The sequence below is a fragment of the Grampus griseus genome, assembly GCF_964374135.1.
Source record: "Grampus griseus genome assembly, chromosome: 9".
NCBI lineage: Eukaryota > Metazoa > Chordata > Mammalia > Artiodactyla > Delphinidae > Grampus > Grampus griseus.
Window position 1 is genome coordinate 79,536,876 of NC_139003.1, and position 16,139 is coordinate 79,553,014.

The 16,139-nt window shown below is 38.2% G+C and overlaps 1 protein-coding gene across 1 annotated transcript in view; it reads left to right on the plus strand.

The window, feature by feature from the left end:
* Positions 1-577: 577 nt before the first annotated feature.
* The window catches only part of PCLO (piccolo presynaptic cytomatrix protein), a gene marked incomplete at both ends in the record, with an annotated part of 365,582 nt that continues 350,020 nt past the window's right edge, over positions 578-16,139 (plus strand). The window contains 2 exons of the mRNA XM_082662011.1: positions 578-828; positions 6,621-8,217. Of these exons, the coding sequence (XP_082518137.1) occupies positions 578-828; positions 6,621-8,217 (1,848 nt within the window). The remainder of the gene's footprint in view (positions 829-6,620; positions 8,218-16,139) is intronic.

Consider the following 16,139-nt stretch of genomic DNA (forward strand, 5'->3'; position numbering starts at 1 on the left):
GGAATGGAAACAGACACCTCCCCTCAAGCCCCCTTCCCGGTCTCCTTGAATGTAGTCCGCTAAAACTAGGGTTGAGGCATCCTGAAATATGCCTGAAAGAAACGTCGGCTGTTTTGTTCTGCTTTTTAGCTGTGCTCTCGCTGGGCTCCTTTAAGTCGGTGCTGAGAGTGAGGAAGGATACAGAGCGACGCAGAGTGGAATGGGTGCGGGCGCAGGCATCACCTGTTCCAAGAGGGGCATGCGCACTGCGAGGGCGCCGGCGAGGAGGCGGGGCACGGTGGGAGGGGCAGACGGCGCCCGGCTGGCACCGCTCAGATCTGCTTTTCCCCGGCTTGGGGCGCTGAGGCGGCGTCGGGAGTTGTCTTCCGCAAAGGTTGCCTGGCGTTGTCCAACATGGAGGAGTCACTGGCCTCGGTCATCACCTGCAAGAGGGACTAATCTCCGCCTGGTGTTCAGGGACTTCGCCGCCTGCACGCCCGGCGGCAGCCCCCGTCTCCGGTTGCTCCTGCGGCCACGGGCTTCCCGGCGGGGAGGCAGCACAAGGAGGGAGCGCGGTGGCCCCGAGTTTCCCTAAGCCATGGGCAACGAGGCGAGCTTGGAAGGGGAAGGGCTCCCCGAAGGGCTGGCGGCGGCAGTAGCGGCTGCCGGAGAAGGGGCTGGCGGGGCGGGGAGCCCCTTGCACACCGTGACTCCGGCCGGCATGGAGGCGGATCTGAGCCAGCTGAGCGAAGAGGAGAGGAGACAGATCGCTGCTGTCATGTCAAGGGCGCAGGGGCTGCCCAAGGGAAGCATTCCTCCGGCCTCTGCGGAGCCGCCTTCCATGCACAGGCACGCACAGCATGATGTATATGTCCGGGCATATATGTACAGCTTCCCGTGCACATATGTGCCAGCCCGTATGTGCCGGCACGGCAGTACATATATGTCGCCTCCGTTCATTTTATTCTCCCTAATGGGGTGGTGGTAAAGAGAGCATAAGCTTTCTGTTGGGCAGGATAAAAATGATGCCTTATAGAGTTTCTGATGGGATAGTCAAGGGTTGCATTCTTGGAACTGTGATTTTAGGTTGTGATTTCTGGCCTTTTGGAACCTTTTCTTTCTAGGGTGGCGTGGAGAGACGCCCTCCAGTGTTTTACTAATCTGGAAGTCTTCCATTAATACAAAACGGACGTGTTAGGAAATGGAGAGAGCTGGGTGTTTACCTGTTTCTGTTTAAACCTCCTCAGTCATTTCGGGGTCTTTCTCTCTGTGAATGATGTCTAAATATTTCTGTAACAATACCTTTAATTCCCCTGGAGGTGATTTGTCTTTCCTTCCCACCCTACCCCCCAGAGGAGAACAGGAGCTGTTTAGGCAGAAGGTATAGAATAAATACACCTTTTATATTCAATGAGAAACCCTAAAATATGTGTGGCATTAAACAGATGGTTTGGTCACAACAGTGCAGGTGCTGTACGTGTATTTATGAATTAGCATATGCTATTTTTTAAACCACCGCTCCTTTATATGGAATAGCGTTTTACAGTTTACGGAAGAACATGTGAATTTGTGTTACCTTCAAATTAGTTTCCAGTACATACTTTTAAAGACAAATAGCAACTTGGACAGGCAATTAAGAGCTAATCTATAATAGTAACATATTCATTTTCCTCTCTAGGTCTCTGTATTCCTCCATCCCAATAAATTAGTTGTTTTCTAATTAGAGTACTAAGAGGGTATAATCACTGTGCCTGCCCTGCCTTTATTTGTTGTAAACAAACCCTTTAACTTTGCACCCTCGTAGCATGTTCAGAGACAGGACATTCCTCTGTCCGTGGTCCTGAAACCACTCCTACTTTATGATAACCTAACAATTTTCATTAGAGATACTGGAAATATGAAAGATATGGATATAGGTGTAGGCTTTTATCCTGTACTTTATAAAATAAAAACACTTAGGAGCTATAATATAAGTATATACATATAATTTTGTCAGGTAACTAATACAGTAGAAATGTTTTGTGGATAGTGGCAATGGCAATATGTTTCACATAAAATCTTAAATTCGTAAACTATATCAGGTAAAAACCCTATTTTCTTGAAGGGGAACCAACACTACTAGTAAAGACTAGCTTTATTATATTGAATATATTTTTCTGTGTTTTTAAACTAGTAATATATTGGGCTATTTCTGGTATAAAGCCTTTCTTACCTATTCCCTTAAGAGTACAGTTTATGATATGTACTATTTTCTCTACTGTTTAAAACCTGACTTAGAAAAAATTTTGAATGTTCATATACTAGATTTTTCTAGGGTAATAATGAGGTACAGTACTTTTATTAACCCTTTAGAAATGTATGCCAACTCTTCTACAATTTTTCCTAAGAGGCACAAGCAACAGGTTTACCATGCTGGTTACAAATACCAAGAAGAGTGTGAGCTTTGATTTCTACATTTCTTCCTTGTATTCAGAGGGTGGCTAAAAAATATTATCTTAGCCTATGAAAGTGTGGTGTTTTGTTCAGTATTTGTATCAGTTAGCATACTTTTAAAGCTCTCTGTTGATGTTTTTGTTACGGTAGAATTCTTATCAATAGGTGGTCTGCGGCCTAAACAGTTATTGATGAAAGCTTCATTGAAATATATAAACGTGTCTGATTTTGGTAACCTGCTTATATTTTACTGAGAGATTTCTATAAATGTCTTTAAGTTTGGAAAGTTATCCCCATATGTGATAACCAAATAAACACATATTAATTTAAGTATATATAAGAAAGTATATCCAAATCATTTCAAGTTTTAGGAGATTATGTGGTGCGAATTAGGGTGGGCTTTGATTTTTTATTTATTTTTTTAAAGAAATAAGGGTTGAGAGCCCAGAGACCTTATTAATTTTAACTGACTCTCAGCCATATGTGCCTGAGTTTCCTTGCTTCTAAATAAGGCAGTAATACTTATCTTACTCATCTTGTAGAGCCATAGTAAGGATTAATTAAAATTTGACAGGAATATTTTTGCTTGGATTTTAATTTGAAGGAACCCTATACATATAAAGAGTAGTGATATCAGTATCAGCAGTGAATGGCACTGGCAGTGATGGCTGCAGACAAGTTGTATATTGAGTTATTCACTGTCGTGAGTTATTTTGATGTACCTATACTCTTTTACATATGGAGAAGTCAGTGCAATGTACTGGAAATCCTGCCTCCCCTTCCTGCCCACCAGGAGTTAGGATACCAGATTTCTGTGACTAACTAGTTTTATAACCTTGAGTTAATTTCTTAGCCTGTTTAAGTCTTGGTATCCTCTGCAATATACAATGAACGGACATTCCTAAAGATGCTTATATTTCTATTATAAAATTTTATGACTTAACGCTGTCAAGTGTCATTGCCTGTTGTGTTACATTTAAAAATATTTTAGTATTCCAACTGCTTTTATATTCTTAGTCTTGAATACATGTTTATCTCATTTGCTGCTGAAACATTTTTTTTCTGTTAACCTGTGAAAGAAAAATTCTAATCTGAGGATGACAATAGTAAAATGAAAAGGGAAGTTGTATAAGACTTGAGTAGTTAGAAGCTAGAAGTTAGAGCTTACAAATGAAATGCTTCTGGATTTTCGATTCATTGTCGATCCAGGGAAATGCAATTTTATTATGTCTTCTACTCATTCTGTTTACACCTACAGATGTGTCATATGAGAAGAGCTTTACTGAAGAACACCTCTGATTAGTAGAATATTTAGTAACAATTCTGACTGAGTCAGTTATTTTCTTTAGCATTCTTTTAGGCCTCCGCTGCTGGGTAGACACCTCCACAATTGTTTTTCTTCCTAGAGCAGCAAGCCCAAATGAATATGGAATGTTTCCATTTATATCTCACAAGACCTGTAGAAGAATTTAAAGTGAAAAGAATTCAAGAGACGTTAATCTAGAGGGAAACAAAAACCTGATATGTTCATTCATTTGTTCACTCACTGTTATTCATTCATTCATTGATTCATCAAACATTAATACTCATCTGCTAGTTACCAGGTTTGGTTCTAGTGATGAAAAGATGAGTGAAACATATCTCTCCCTAGGAATTCATAGTCTAGTACAGAAGACACAGATTGCATTTTGGTCATTCTTCTTTTTAACACAACTGTCATACCAATCAGAAATTCATCAAAAGACATAGCTAAGACATCTTTATATTTTTGTTTGGTATTAAGCCTGTATCTTCTCTTAATGATTGTCTTTCTATTTTTCCCTCCCAGATCTCCATGTTTGACGTTTATTTACATAATTATAGCAACTAAAACTAAGTTTAAATTGTAGTCTTTATAGCTGTATGGGTATTTTCTCACAGGGGGATTCTATAATATAATAGAACTTAATATTCATAGGAAGTACATGCAGTTATAATTTCTAATGCAAGTAGCTTCCTTTAACTTTTGGTATTTATTGTTGTCACAAATATTTGGTATTCACAAAATTTATTTGTTTTGTACGTATGTTGGATTAAGTGAAATATCACAAAAACAGTGATTAAGTTTAATAGTATTTTCAAGAGAGCACAGTTAAGAATAGATTTTTTGGGTATTCGTTTAAATATAGATTTCTTTAATAAAATGCCTAAACGCTCATAGGATAGTTCCTAAGCATCTGCCCCTCAAGGGAATGGTAAACTTTATTAATTGAATATGGAACATTTCTAGAATAATGTGATTATCTAAACAGTGGAACTTTTTGAAAATAATCTATTTGGGGTTGTTTACTATGGTTCTTTTGCCTTCATACGGAAGGGAGCACATAATGGGGCCTATAAGGAAACATTCAAAATTATTTTCCCCAATGGAAATATGTAGCAGTGTGTTTTGAAAGATCTCTTAGAACTGTTGGAATCAATTAGGATAATAATTTTAGTTCCTTATTTAAGTACAGGCTTCAGGGACATGGTAGTATCTAAAGCTTTTGTAACCTTTTTTCCTGGAGGAAATGGCCAGAACTAAGAATTGTATTTATTCACCTTTTATTAGAAAATCATTTTGTGGCATACATTGCCATTTATAGATTATTTTCTTTCTGACACTTTGCTATTTAGAAGTAATACTTCTGTGTTTCTTCCTACTATGCCTTACATCTTGATCTATACTCAAATTTCTGTATCATTAGGGGTAGTTTAAAAACTTAATTCATAATAAGTACCAGATGACCTGAAATGAAAAAGTTATAGGCTGGTCCGTTAGCAGGTAAATTTTATTCAAACAAATTAAAACCTATAGAACTTTATTGTGATCATCTCATATTTTAAGTGCTACTGAATCACTCTGTTTATCTCTTTTTCTTTTAATTAAAAAGAAATCTTTTCCAAAATTAATGTTACATAAATCAAACAAAGTACTTATAATTTGATTTATCCCATAATTCTAGTGCAGCATGTTCTTATTAGTTGCAATTTTATCAGTAAAAAATAGCTTGTTTAAAATTTAACGTACTTGGTAAAAGTGTATATGAGAAACAAGTATTTTAATTATTGAGCCATAGTCATTTAAAATTGATGTTTCCAAAACTATTTTAAAAATATCCATCTTGTGTATTTGTCTATGAGTTAAAAGAAATCTTGCAAATTAATTACTTGTTGCATTTTTAAGTCATTGTCAATAATAATGACTAATTAACAATGGTAATAGTAAGTGTTGTAGAAAACATTAAGTAAAGAGATCATTATGTTTTTTCTTCCTTTGAGGAAGGTAACAGTACTTTTCAAAAGTGGGGTCACAACCAGATTGTTGCTATTTGTACATCAGGCTATGTATGTCTCAAGATGCTTTAAGCATCATATTGTTACATAGAGAGATCTCAGATTAAGAAAAATAATTGAATGATATAACACTGTTCTTCCACAAGAAAGAATTGTTTCTCAGAATTTTCTAATTAAAGTAGGAATTCTTACTCTATAAAGTTTAATAAGGACAATATTTGATAGATGTTAACCTTTTTTGACAGATATTCTGTCAACACTTGAATAGATGATCAGCTTTTTCAGAGTTCCTGAAAAACCTCCTTTACCAGGTCCTGTGATGTCATGTTGTATGTCTTATGTAGCTAATGTAAATTCTACTATTAAGTAAAAAACAAAACAAAAAACAGTTGCAGCAATCTCATTTAAAAATGAATATTTTCACTTCTTAGTGTGCTGGTATTTGGGAGGCTAGCATTCCTTGACTATAACTTTTGGTTAAAAAGGATACATCCTGTGAGCATAAAAGTACTGGAACATGGCTTTGCATTGATCTGTTGAGTTAATATGTTTAAATAGGTTTGAAGTATGGCTAGATTCTATTAAGTAAATATAAATTATTTTTATTATAAATACTTTCTAACTAGATATCTTAATAGTTCATTACTTATAGTAGCAAGTATGGGGTTTTTTCCCCTTCCTCTTCACTTCCGTGTTGAAAATCTGTATCCATGTAAAGAAAGTAACAAAGACATTAAAAATTTTATGATTACTTATAGGATGCTGCAAAAATGGATTTTAGTTATATTTATGCATCATAATTTTGAAGATGCAAGAAAGTAATGGGTTTTAAATATTATTTTGAGTTGTGATAGTTTCCATTATTTTCACTTCTTTTTGTTTCATTCTTCTAGGAAACAAGAGTTGGATAGTAGTCAACCTCCAAAGCAGCCAGGAAAACCGCCGGACCCAGGGCGTCCAGTTCAGCCTGGTCTCAGTAAAAGTAGAACTACAGACACTCTGAGGTCGGAGCAGAAATTGCCTGGAAGGAGTCCTTCCACTATTAGCTTGAAAGAATCGAAATCCAGAACTGATTTTAAGGAAGAGCACAAGTCTAGTATGATGCCTGGCTTCCTCTCAGAGGTTAATCCTTTAAGTGCTGTCTCCTCTGTTGTAAATAAATTCAGTCCTTTTGATTTGATATCAGACCCTGATGCCTCCCAGGAAGAAGCCTCCAAGAAGCAAAAAATGTCTCAGAAGGAACAAGGAAAACCTGAAGGAATCACAAAGCCTCCATCACAACAACAGTCACCCAAGCCAGTTCCTAAGCAGCCAGGACCTGTGAGGGCCCTGCTTCAGCAGGACGGTTCTCCCAAATCAGTGTCTCCTCAGCAGCCTCCAGAAACAGGAAAGCCAACTCAGGGCCTCACCCAGGCTCCTCAGACAGACCAGGCAAAATTGCCACTTCAAAGAGATGCAGCCAGGCCTCAGACTAAACAGACAGATACAGTAAGGGGAGAGTCAGTTAAACCCTCACTGCAAAGCCCATCCAAGCCACCTATTCACCAAGTAAGTCCTGGAAAGCCTCCAGCCCAGCAGCCTGGACCTGGAAAACTTTCCACACCACAGCCTGGGCCTGCAAAGCCCTCAGCTCAGCAGCCAGGGCCAACGAAGGCCCTAGCTCAACAGCCAGGGACCCCAAAGACCCCGGCCCAGCCACCAGGAACAGCAAAGCCTGCAGCTCAGCAGCCTGGGCCAAAGGCTCCAGCTCAGCCTCCTGGGCCCGCAAAGACTCCAGCTCAGCCTCCTGGGCCCGCAAAGACTCCGGCTCAGCCTCCTGGGCCCGCAAAGACTCCGGCTCAGCCTCCTGGGCCCGCAAAGACTCCGGCTCAGCCTCCTGGGCCCGCAAAGACTCCGGCTCAGCCTCCTGGGCCCGCAAAGACTCCGGCTCAGCCTCCTGGGCCCGCAAAGACTCCGGCTCAGCCTCCTGGGCCCGCAAAGACTCCGGCTCAGCCTCCTGGGCCCGCAAAGACTCCGGCTCAGCCTCCTGGGCCCGCAAAGACTCCGGCTCAGCCTCCTGGGCCCGCAAAGACTCCGGCTCAGCCTCCTGGGCCCGCAAAGGCTCTGGCTCAGCCTCCTGGGCCTGCAAAGACTCCAGCTCAGCAGGTTGGGCCAGCGAAACCTCAGGTCCAGCAGCCTGGGCCAGGCAAGACTCCAGCTCAACAGCCTGGCCCAATGAAGCCTCCTCCTCAGCAGCCTGGCCCAGCAAAGCCCCCTCCTCAACAATCTACAAAACCTGTAAGCCAAACAGGGAAACCTCTGCAGCCACAAACTTTTCCATCTGCAGCACAGACTCCAGTACAAGGCCTCCCCAAAACCATCTGTCCTCTTTGCAATACCACTGAACTTCTGTTGAATGTTCCAGAAAAGGCCAATTTTAACACATGCACTGAGTGTCAAACCACTGTTTGTAGCCTCTGTGGTTTTAACCCCAATCCTCATTTAACCGAGGTAAGTGCATTTTTTTGTTATGTTCATGCTCTTAAACCATATCATCATCTTACACAATGGTGCTTAGTTTATTGCTGTTAACGATAGGATGGCACTGTTTTTCTCTGGTTCTTTTCTTCTTTCCCTTCTTCCTTCCTACTTTCCTCTTTTTCTTCTCTGCCAAATGTAAATTAGAGTTTTTCAACATTTTCTCCAATAATATTTCTCCAAAATATTGCTACAATTTCTGATAAATTTGGCACATAAAGGAAGTATGAATTGATTGATAGATGCTGAGCTTTTGCTCATTGCATTCTATGGGTAAAATCCACACTATTATTACATTATATTAATTTTTTCATCAGCTATTAAATTCATGCTCCTACCTACCATGACACTCTTGATATGATATTCTTAAATGGGATCCTATTTATGCTGCGAAAAAAAGTGGACAGTGTTTTCAGATTCTAAATACAATTTTGATACGAAATTGAATACATTCTTTCAAACTGCACATCCCCTTTTCCTGCCAGTGATTTTGCTATACACTGTGAGAGCATGCTTCCCTCATTAGTTGAGAGTCATTCATAACAGCGTAAGTCACTTCAAAAAAGTGAAGTCATTAGAACAGGTTCAACTTTATGGGTGTCTTCTTAGACGGATCACAGTTTATAACTCCAAGTCTTTGGGTAAGCCTTCCTGGCAGACTGAATCATGAAGGGGCCAGTTGTGACACAAATGAGTTCAAGGTTGTTTACTCTGGTTCAGGATAGAAAAATTATTCTCAGCAGGTCAGTTACTGTCAACTCAGTGCTTAAAGTCCCTGAATAAAATAGCATTTTAATAGGTAGAGATTTGGGGACGTTCAGGGGAAGGGACAGAAAACATAAAACTGCAGAACTTAGAAATTCTCTGGAGTTAAGAAATAATACAGTGAAGATGGTATAATAATATAAAATAAGTGAGAATAAAAGGGGTTAGGGTTTGAAAGAATACATTTTTAAAAGAAATGCAGTAGCCCCTACCCGATGAGAAGGCACAGAACCATTGAGTCCATCTAGAGAACAGCTGTTAGTGGGCTGTATAATGCACAAGAAGGAATGAAGGCAGCAGGCAATGAAGGATTCTGTCATTTAAATATCCGCGAGAGAGGAGACTTGTGTACCCTTGTTATAAATGCAATCTATGTTCTGATAAAAACAACAGTGATAATTATTGGTAGCTGTTACGTTAGTTTGGATACTTACTGTGATGAAAGTTGAAAATGATGTCCATTTAAAATATGTCAACCTCTGGTTTTCCGCTAAGGTATCTTTTACTCTTTTTACCAAAAGTCATGTTGAGTACTTTAAATTTTTAGATAAGCCATACTTCAGTGGTAAAATTGCAATTAATAAGAACATTTAAGTTATGGAGGAAATCAGATTATAAATAGTTGGTTTATATATTTGTAGCTTTTTTTCATATCTTAAACTGTTTTCCACATTCTTTTTTTCTTTTAATTTTTTTATTGAAGTATAGTTGAGGTATAAAATATGTTACAAGTGTACAATAGTGATTCACAATTTTTAAGGGTTATATTCTATTTATAGTTATTATAAAATATTTGCTGTATTCCCCATGTTGTGCAATATATCCTTGTGGCATATTTTATACATAATAGTTTTGTACCTCTTAATCCCTTACCCACATGCTGCCCCTTTCCCCTTTTTTCTCCCCACTGGTAACCACTAGTTTCTTCTCTACATCTGTGTGTCTGCTTCTTTTTTGTTGTAGCCCCTAGTTTCTTGTATTTTTTAGATTCCATGTATAAGTGATATCATACAGTATTTGTCTTTCTCTGTCTGACTTATTTCACTTAGCATAGTGCCCTCCAAGTGCATCCATGTTGTTGCAAATGGCAAAATTTCATTCTTTCTTACAGCTGAGTAATATTCCATATTGTGTGTGTATATATATATATATGTGTGTGTGTGTGTGTATATATATATAAAAATTCTGATAAAGATGTGTTTCTGTTCATAGTATACCATCTTGATAGGAATGTGTAGTAATAATGACTTCAAACAGTAGATGATCTTTTTATAAAATGTTTGTCATGTTTTTGTGGCAATTTATAAGGCAGAAACCTGTAGTTGGACCTTCAAGCCACATATATTATTTGAGTACCTACAATGTGGAAGACATTTTACTACACGTTCGGTAGGCTATAAAGATAAGTAAAACATAATGCTGATCTTAACATGATCCAAATGTACTAGCTTAGGTCATACACACACAAGGAAGTATGTGGTCAAATGATAAAAGCTGTGAGACATGAGCAAACATTATGAACTTCCAAGTAGGAAGTACCATTTCCAGTGGGTGAGATAAGGAAAGCTTCATGGAGACAATGGCATTTGTGCTAGGTATATAGTGATGGATATTATTTCAACAGATAAAGAACATGAAAGGGGGTAATGATTTAGCCTAAGACCTAGAGCCAGAATAATACAGGGTATGTTTAGGGAATCAGGCATAAATCTAGGTTGCCTGAAGTGGTGGCGAAGAAATGCTCAATGAGATTGGAGAAAAGTTTAAGTCAGATTTAGGTCTTCCACATTTAGTCGGTAGCGGTGAGCATTCTCCTTTATGAAACTTACCTTGTTTAACGTAGTCATGCCTTCAATCCTTCATTCATTTTACAAATGTGTATCAAATGCCAGGTTGCGAAGCACCATCAAGTACTTTGATAGAATCAAGTATGTGTTAGATATGGAGTCTTCCTTCTACCAGAAAACTGGGGAAATAAAAGTTGTAAATAAGAAAGGAAAAAATAGATATATATGAAAAGTAACTTTGTATAGGTCTTTACAGTTCACATAGTTCCTTCTTATTTGTTTTATCAAAATTAAATTTCCAAATAATTCTATGGTCATGTATTCTGTTTTCTCTTATGGGAGAAAATTGGTGTTCAAGTGGTTACTATGTTAGGATCATCCTGATAGTAAATAACCAGAACCCAAAGTAAATCTTCTGATTCCAAGTCCATTTACTCGTGGTAAGAAGAGAGAAAGTGCTATGAGATCAAACGAAGAAGTCATCACTATCTTTGGGGGGTATGACAACTATCTTCATGGAAATAGAAGTATTTGAGCTGGGAATGTGAAGAATGATAAGAATTTGGACACACTTGACAGGAGTTGGGAATGTGGGGGCGGCAGTTAGAGGGTCTCAATGGCTAAAAAAAAAGCATCCCCGTTATTAAGGAGATGAGCTTGGGCAAGTCACTTACACTTTCTGTAACAGTGATACCATATAAACAATGGAAATAACATGTTCTCTGTTAAACACATTGGGTTTTTAGGAGGATTAGCTGAACGTTTGTATGAGAAGGTATTTTTCAATATATGAAGTTCTTTTGAAGTTGTAATATGATGTCATAGATAATCTTAATATTTTAAACAGAGTTGACTTTGACAGCTTACTCTCAAATTGTTTTCTACATAGATACAATATCATAAGTTGTTGGGTTCTGAGATAGCAATCAAGAGCCATTTGATCTACAGTATTAATTGTAACATTTCATTTTAATTCTCATTTTTTTCCCTATAAGGAAAAATGTAATCTTATGGGTCAAATTGTCCAAAAATACTCAGATTGAGTAAACAGTTTTACCATGCAGGACAGCGCCAGAGACTAGACATTCTATACTACTTTAATTTACATGAATTTATTATTTTCAAGTTTGAGTTATATGCAAGTTATTCTCTATATTATTACTTTTACAGCCTATTGGGTAAAAATAAAATAAAAATAAAATCCTGGTCTCTTGTATCTCTCCTTGAAAAGATCAGGAGAATTTCTCTGATATATTTTTGTCACCAAAGCAGAATTATGACTATATATATTTGCTTTGAACATCCTGGCTCTTAAATGACTGCTAGATCTGAGGAGGACTGGAGAGGTGTCAACACCTAGACACAAGCTTTAGGAAAGGGGACTTTTACTTCCTTAACTAAATTTGCCAGCTGTCTCCCACCTCTGCCCACCTGACACACATATACACACACGTACACATACATATACAAACAAACACACTCATACCTTAGATAACTCAAATGTTTGTGTGAAGGGGATGATGTTTAAGTGTCCTCTCTGGTAGTTGTCAAGATGTGTGCTGTTTAGAAAAACCTTAAGAATCCACTGGCTCCAAGCCTAGACTTTATAGCTGTATCTCTTCTTGCTAAGAGGCGTTTATAGTTGTATCTCTTCTTGCTAGTCCGTTAATGGAGTTAATCTCAGCAATACAGGTTCACTCTTTGGGTTTGCTTTCTGACACAGAAACTGAACATTTGCTTTACAGTTAGTAACTACAGTGTTTCTTGTTGTTGTTCTTGTTGTTGTTGATTTACTTTATCTCTTTTGATATCTAGGCTGGGACCAGGTAGGTTTAAGGAGAGATTGAAAGACTTATTCCTAATGTGTGATAATTCTCCTGGTTCTTAGGAAATTTTGTAATATATGAAATGACTTGTCATTTTTTAGACTGTTAATAATGAACTAAATGTTAGTGATAAAAGTGGGTTTAGGTGGGTGTTTTTTTTCCTCATATTATTTCGATCATGATGGCCCATATATTAATCTTGGCTGAAGCTAGATGTTTTGTTTAACAAAAACATGGCCATCTCTCAGGAGCTAAAAAATAAAAATGAAAAACAAACGCACTTAGACTTCCATATACACTCTCTCAACTTTTTAAAGAACAAACAAAAAATGACTGAAATTTTTTAGGTTGGCAAAATGACTTCACTGGCCACCTCTTTTAGGTGAATCAGCCTGCTACTTCTAGTAGGAGAAACTGAGGGGGAAAAATCTGTTAAGAAAAGTAGAGATATGCCAAATGTTAGGAGGCTGGAATTTGTGGAGAAAGAAAGCCAGTAAGACATTCCTGATGATGGAGTAGCAGAAAGAACTTTTAGAAAAAGGAATATTCTCTTTAGTTGCTTGCTGTTTTAGCACAAAGGTGATTTGTCACCCCAAATTCTAAGCAGAGACAGCAACACGGTTCTGAGCACATATGCGTTCACCTCCTCTCTAGAGGTCCCAGTTTTAAAAGATTGAAAGTATAGTAGTTCTGTATACCTCAGTTAAAAAATAAATGAATAAGTAAAACCAATAATAAAAAGTACTCATTAAAAAAAAGTGTAGTAGTTTGAAAAAATGGGAAAGACCACCAATAACATAAATTGGCAGGTTGAAGAATTCCTAGAAGATAGAAAGTAGATGGAAAGGTAGTGACAGAAACAGAGCTAAAGAAACCACTGTCAGGTGGCTTCCTTATGGAGCCTCAGTGAAGCTCTGAGCTTAGCATCCACAAATACAGACAGCAACAGTGGGTCGTAGGTAGTGATCAAGTAATAAATTACAGAACTACAGGAGGAACAAACAGGACAAGTGGACTCTTTCCTAATCTCTAGTGGAAGACAGCAGGTAGAAGAGGCTTTATTTTCTTCTGCTTAGGCTAAAGCCAAAGAATTCTCCAAATGAAGGGATGAACTGCCTGAGGAAGGGCGCTCATGAGAAAAGTAGGGCTTTCGAAAGAAAATGAGAAGAAGTAATGCTCCTCTCCCACAACAGAGTGATTTAAAGGAGGAAACAAACAAAACACTTAAGGAGTCAAATTTACTAAATCTATTACCCTCCTAGTAAAGCTGTCCTTACTTTGGACACTGACCCTCTGCCATCCTACTTCCTCTTATTCAAAGAAGAGGACTAATGGGGAAGCAGAACTGTCAAGAAATACAGAAAAACCTCTGTTGATTACCCATTCTAAATAATGGAGACATTCACTGTAAATGAATGGTTTGAAGAGAGTCACTTGACATTTTAGCAATAATATCACAGGAAGGACATGGATAAACTAGTGAAAGACAAAACAAAACACCTGACCTCACAGGAAGGAGTCCATTCAGGAAATATAAAGAACTTATAAAATTCTTATTATTCCTGAGAAATACTTAAGAGAGGGTATTTCATCAATAATTAGTACACTCAAATTTCAGTGGGCTGATTGAGGGTAAAAATAGGCCTGGTTGATGTTCTGGAAAAGGAAGACCCAGAATTTTCCCAGCTTGTAGAGCAAATTATCCAGCTATTTAACTGAGCACCTACTATGTTTCAGGCACTTTTCTGGACTGTGCTAGTTGTAAAAGTGAATAAAGTAGCCAAAAATTCTTCCCTTGTGCGACATGTATTCTAGTAAGAGTGGCAAATAAATAAAACGTATAGTGTGACAGATGGTAATAAGTGTTATGGAGAAAAATGAAGTAGAAGGTTATAGCACAGACCAAGGGAGGGTTGGTGATGTGGTGGTAGGGTCCTCTCACTCCCTCTAATTGGGGGATTGGAGTCTGGGAGTTGAGGGATGACTCAGGAATCTGGAATTTTTAGTGGTGACTAAAGGTCTAATTTGTATAGTTCTGAGGCTGGGAGCTCGAGGGGGGTTAAGGAAAGAGTGGGAATGTACCCAGGAATGTGCACAATTCTGAGATGCCTCTCTTTACTCCTTCCTGTGGTGATGTGGAGGCTGGGGAATGAGCATTTTACTCCAGCATAAGGAGCTCTTTCTAAACTCTTGTCCATGGAGTTGTAGACATTTTGGGGGTGTGGTCATCTGAAATTCTGGGGCTCCCTTGGGACTCTGGGAGTTCTGAGGCTTTAAGAGAAATATTAAAAATCATGGAAATTATATCTAAGAGCTCTAACAGGAGTTCCAGAAAAAAATGAATGAAGGCTATGGAGTCAGGCCTTAGAAGAAAGAAAATGTAAGTCTTCAGATTTTGATCCACCAATGGATCAAGCAAGATTAGTAAAACATCTGATAGATACATCCTGGTGAAATAATCTGATTTCCAAGGGTAAGGAGAAAAGTTGGAAGACTTCCACAGAGAAAAAAATTAGCATCTACAAAAAGATGAGAAATCAGGCAGGTGTCAACAGAGAAGACAGCCAATTTCTTTAAATTTGTAGAGATGGTGATTAGATGAATCCTCTATCCAGGCAAGATATCAAGAGGGAGTGTGAGGGCAGCTTAAGAATTTTTTTTCACACTTAAGGGTCCATAAAAATCATTGGCACTGTATAAGTGTATGTATATATGTATAAATGTGTATGTAGGTGTATGTATGTATATATCACAATCACTGTAGGAGTTCCTCTATTAAAATGGAAAATGAAAAGAGTGGGAAGGAGTAGCTGATTATGCCCCAGAAATGAAGAAAACTAAAAAGACTAAAAAGTCATTTTTTTCTAAAATGTGATTGCATAATAGTAGTGGAATGTGAAATGATATTAGATGGTACACAAATCAAACTGAAAAAGTTATACATCCTTTAACTGTGTGTTAAAATATTTAATTAATACATCAAATATAATTTCTTGGATATTGCTTAAGACAACCCTAAAACATGATAATATAAGGTTGTTTTTTGAAAAAAATGTTGCTTTTATAGAAGGAGAAAATACATAGCATCTTAAATTTATAAATCAAAACTTATTATTTGATGTTATAATGGCAGCCACTAGAAAAAGTCACAGCAAAAGTTAACACTGATTGATTCTGAAGATGCAAGCTTGGTGCCTGAGAGAGAGGCTTTTACTTTTAATGTCAAACCTTTTTGTGCTATTTTTTTTTTGTTTTGTTTTTTTTTTTTTTGGTACACGGGCCTCTCACTGTTGTGGCCTCTCCCGTTGCGGAGCACAGGCTCCGGATGCGCAGGCTCAGTGGCCATGGCTCATGGGCCCAGCTGCTCCGCGGCACGTGGGATCTTCCCGGACAGGGGCACGAACCTGTGTCCCCTGCATCGGCAGGCGGACTGTCAACCACAGTGCCACCAGGGAAGCCCTTTGTGCTATTTTTTTAACCTTGGAAATTCGTTTTTTTTTTTTTTTTGCTTGTTTTT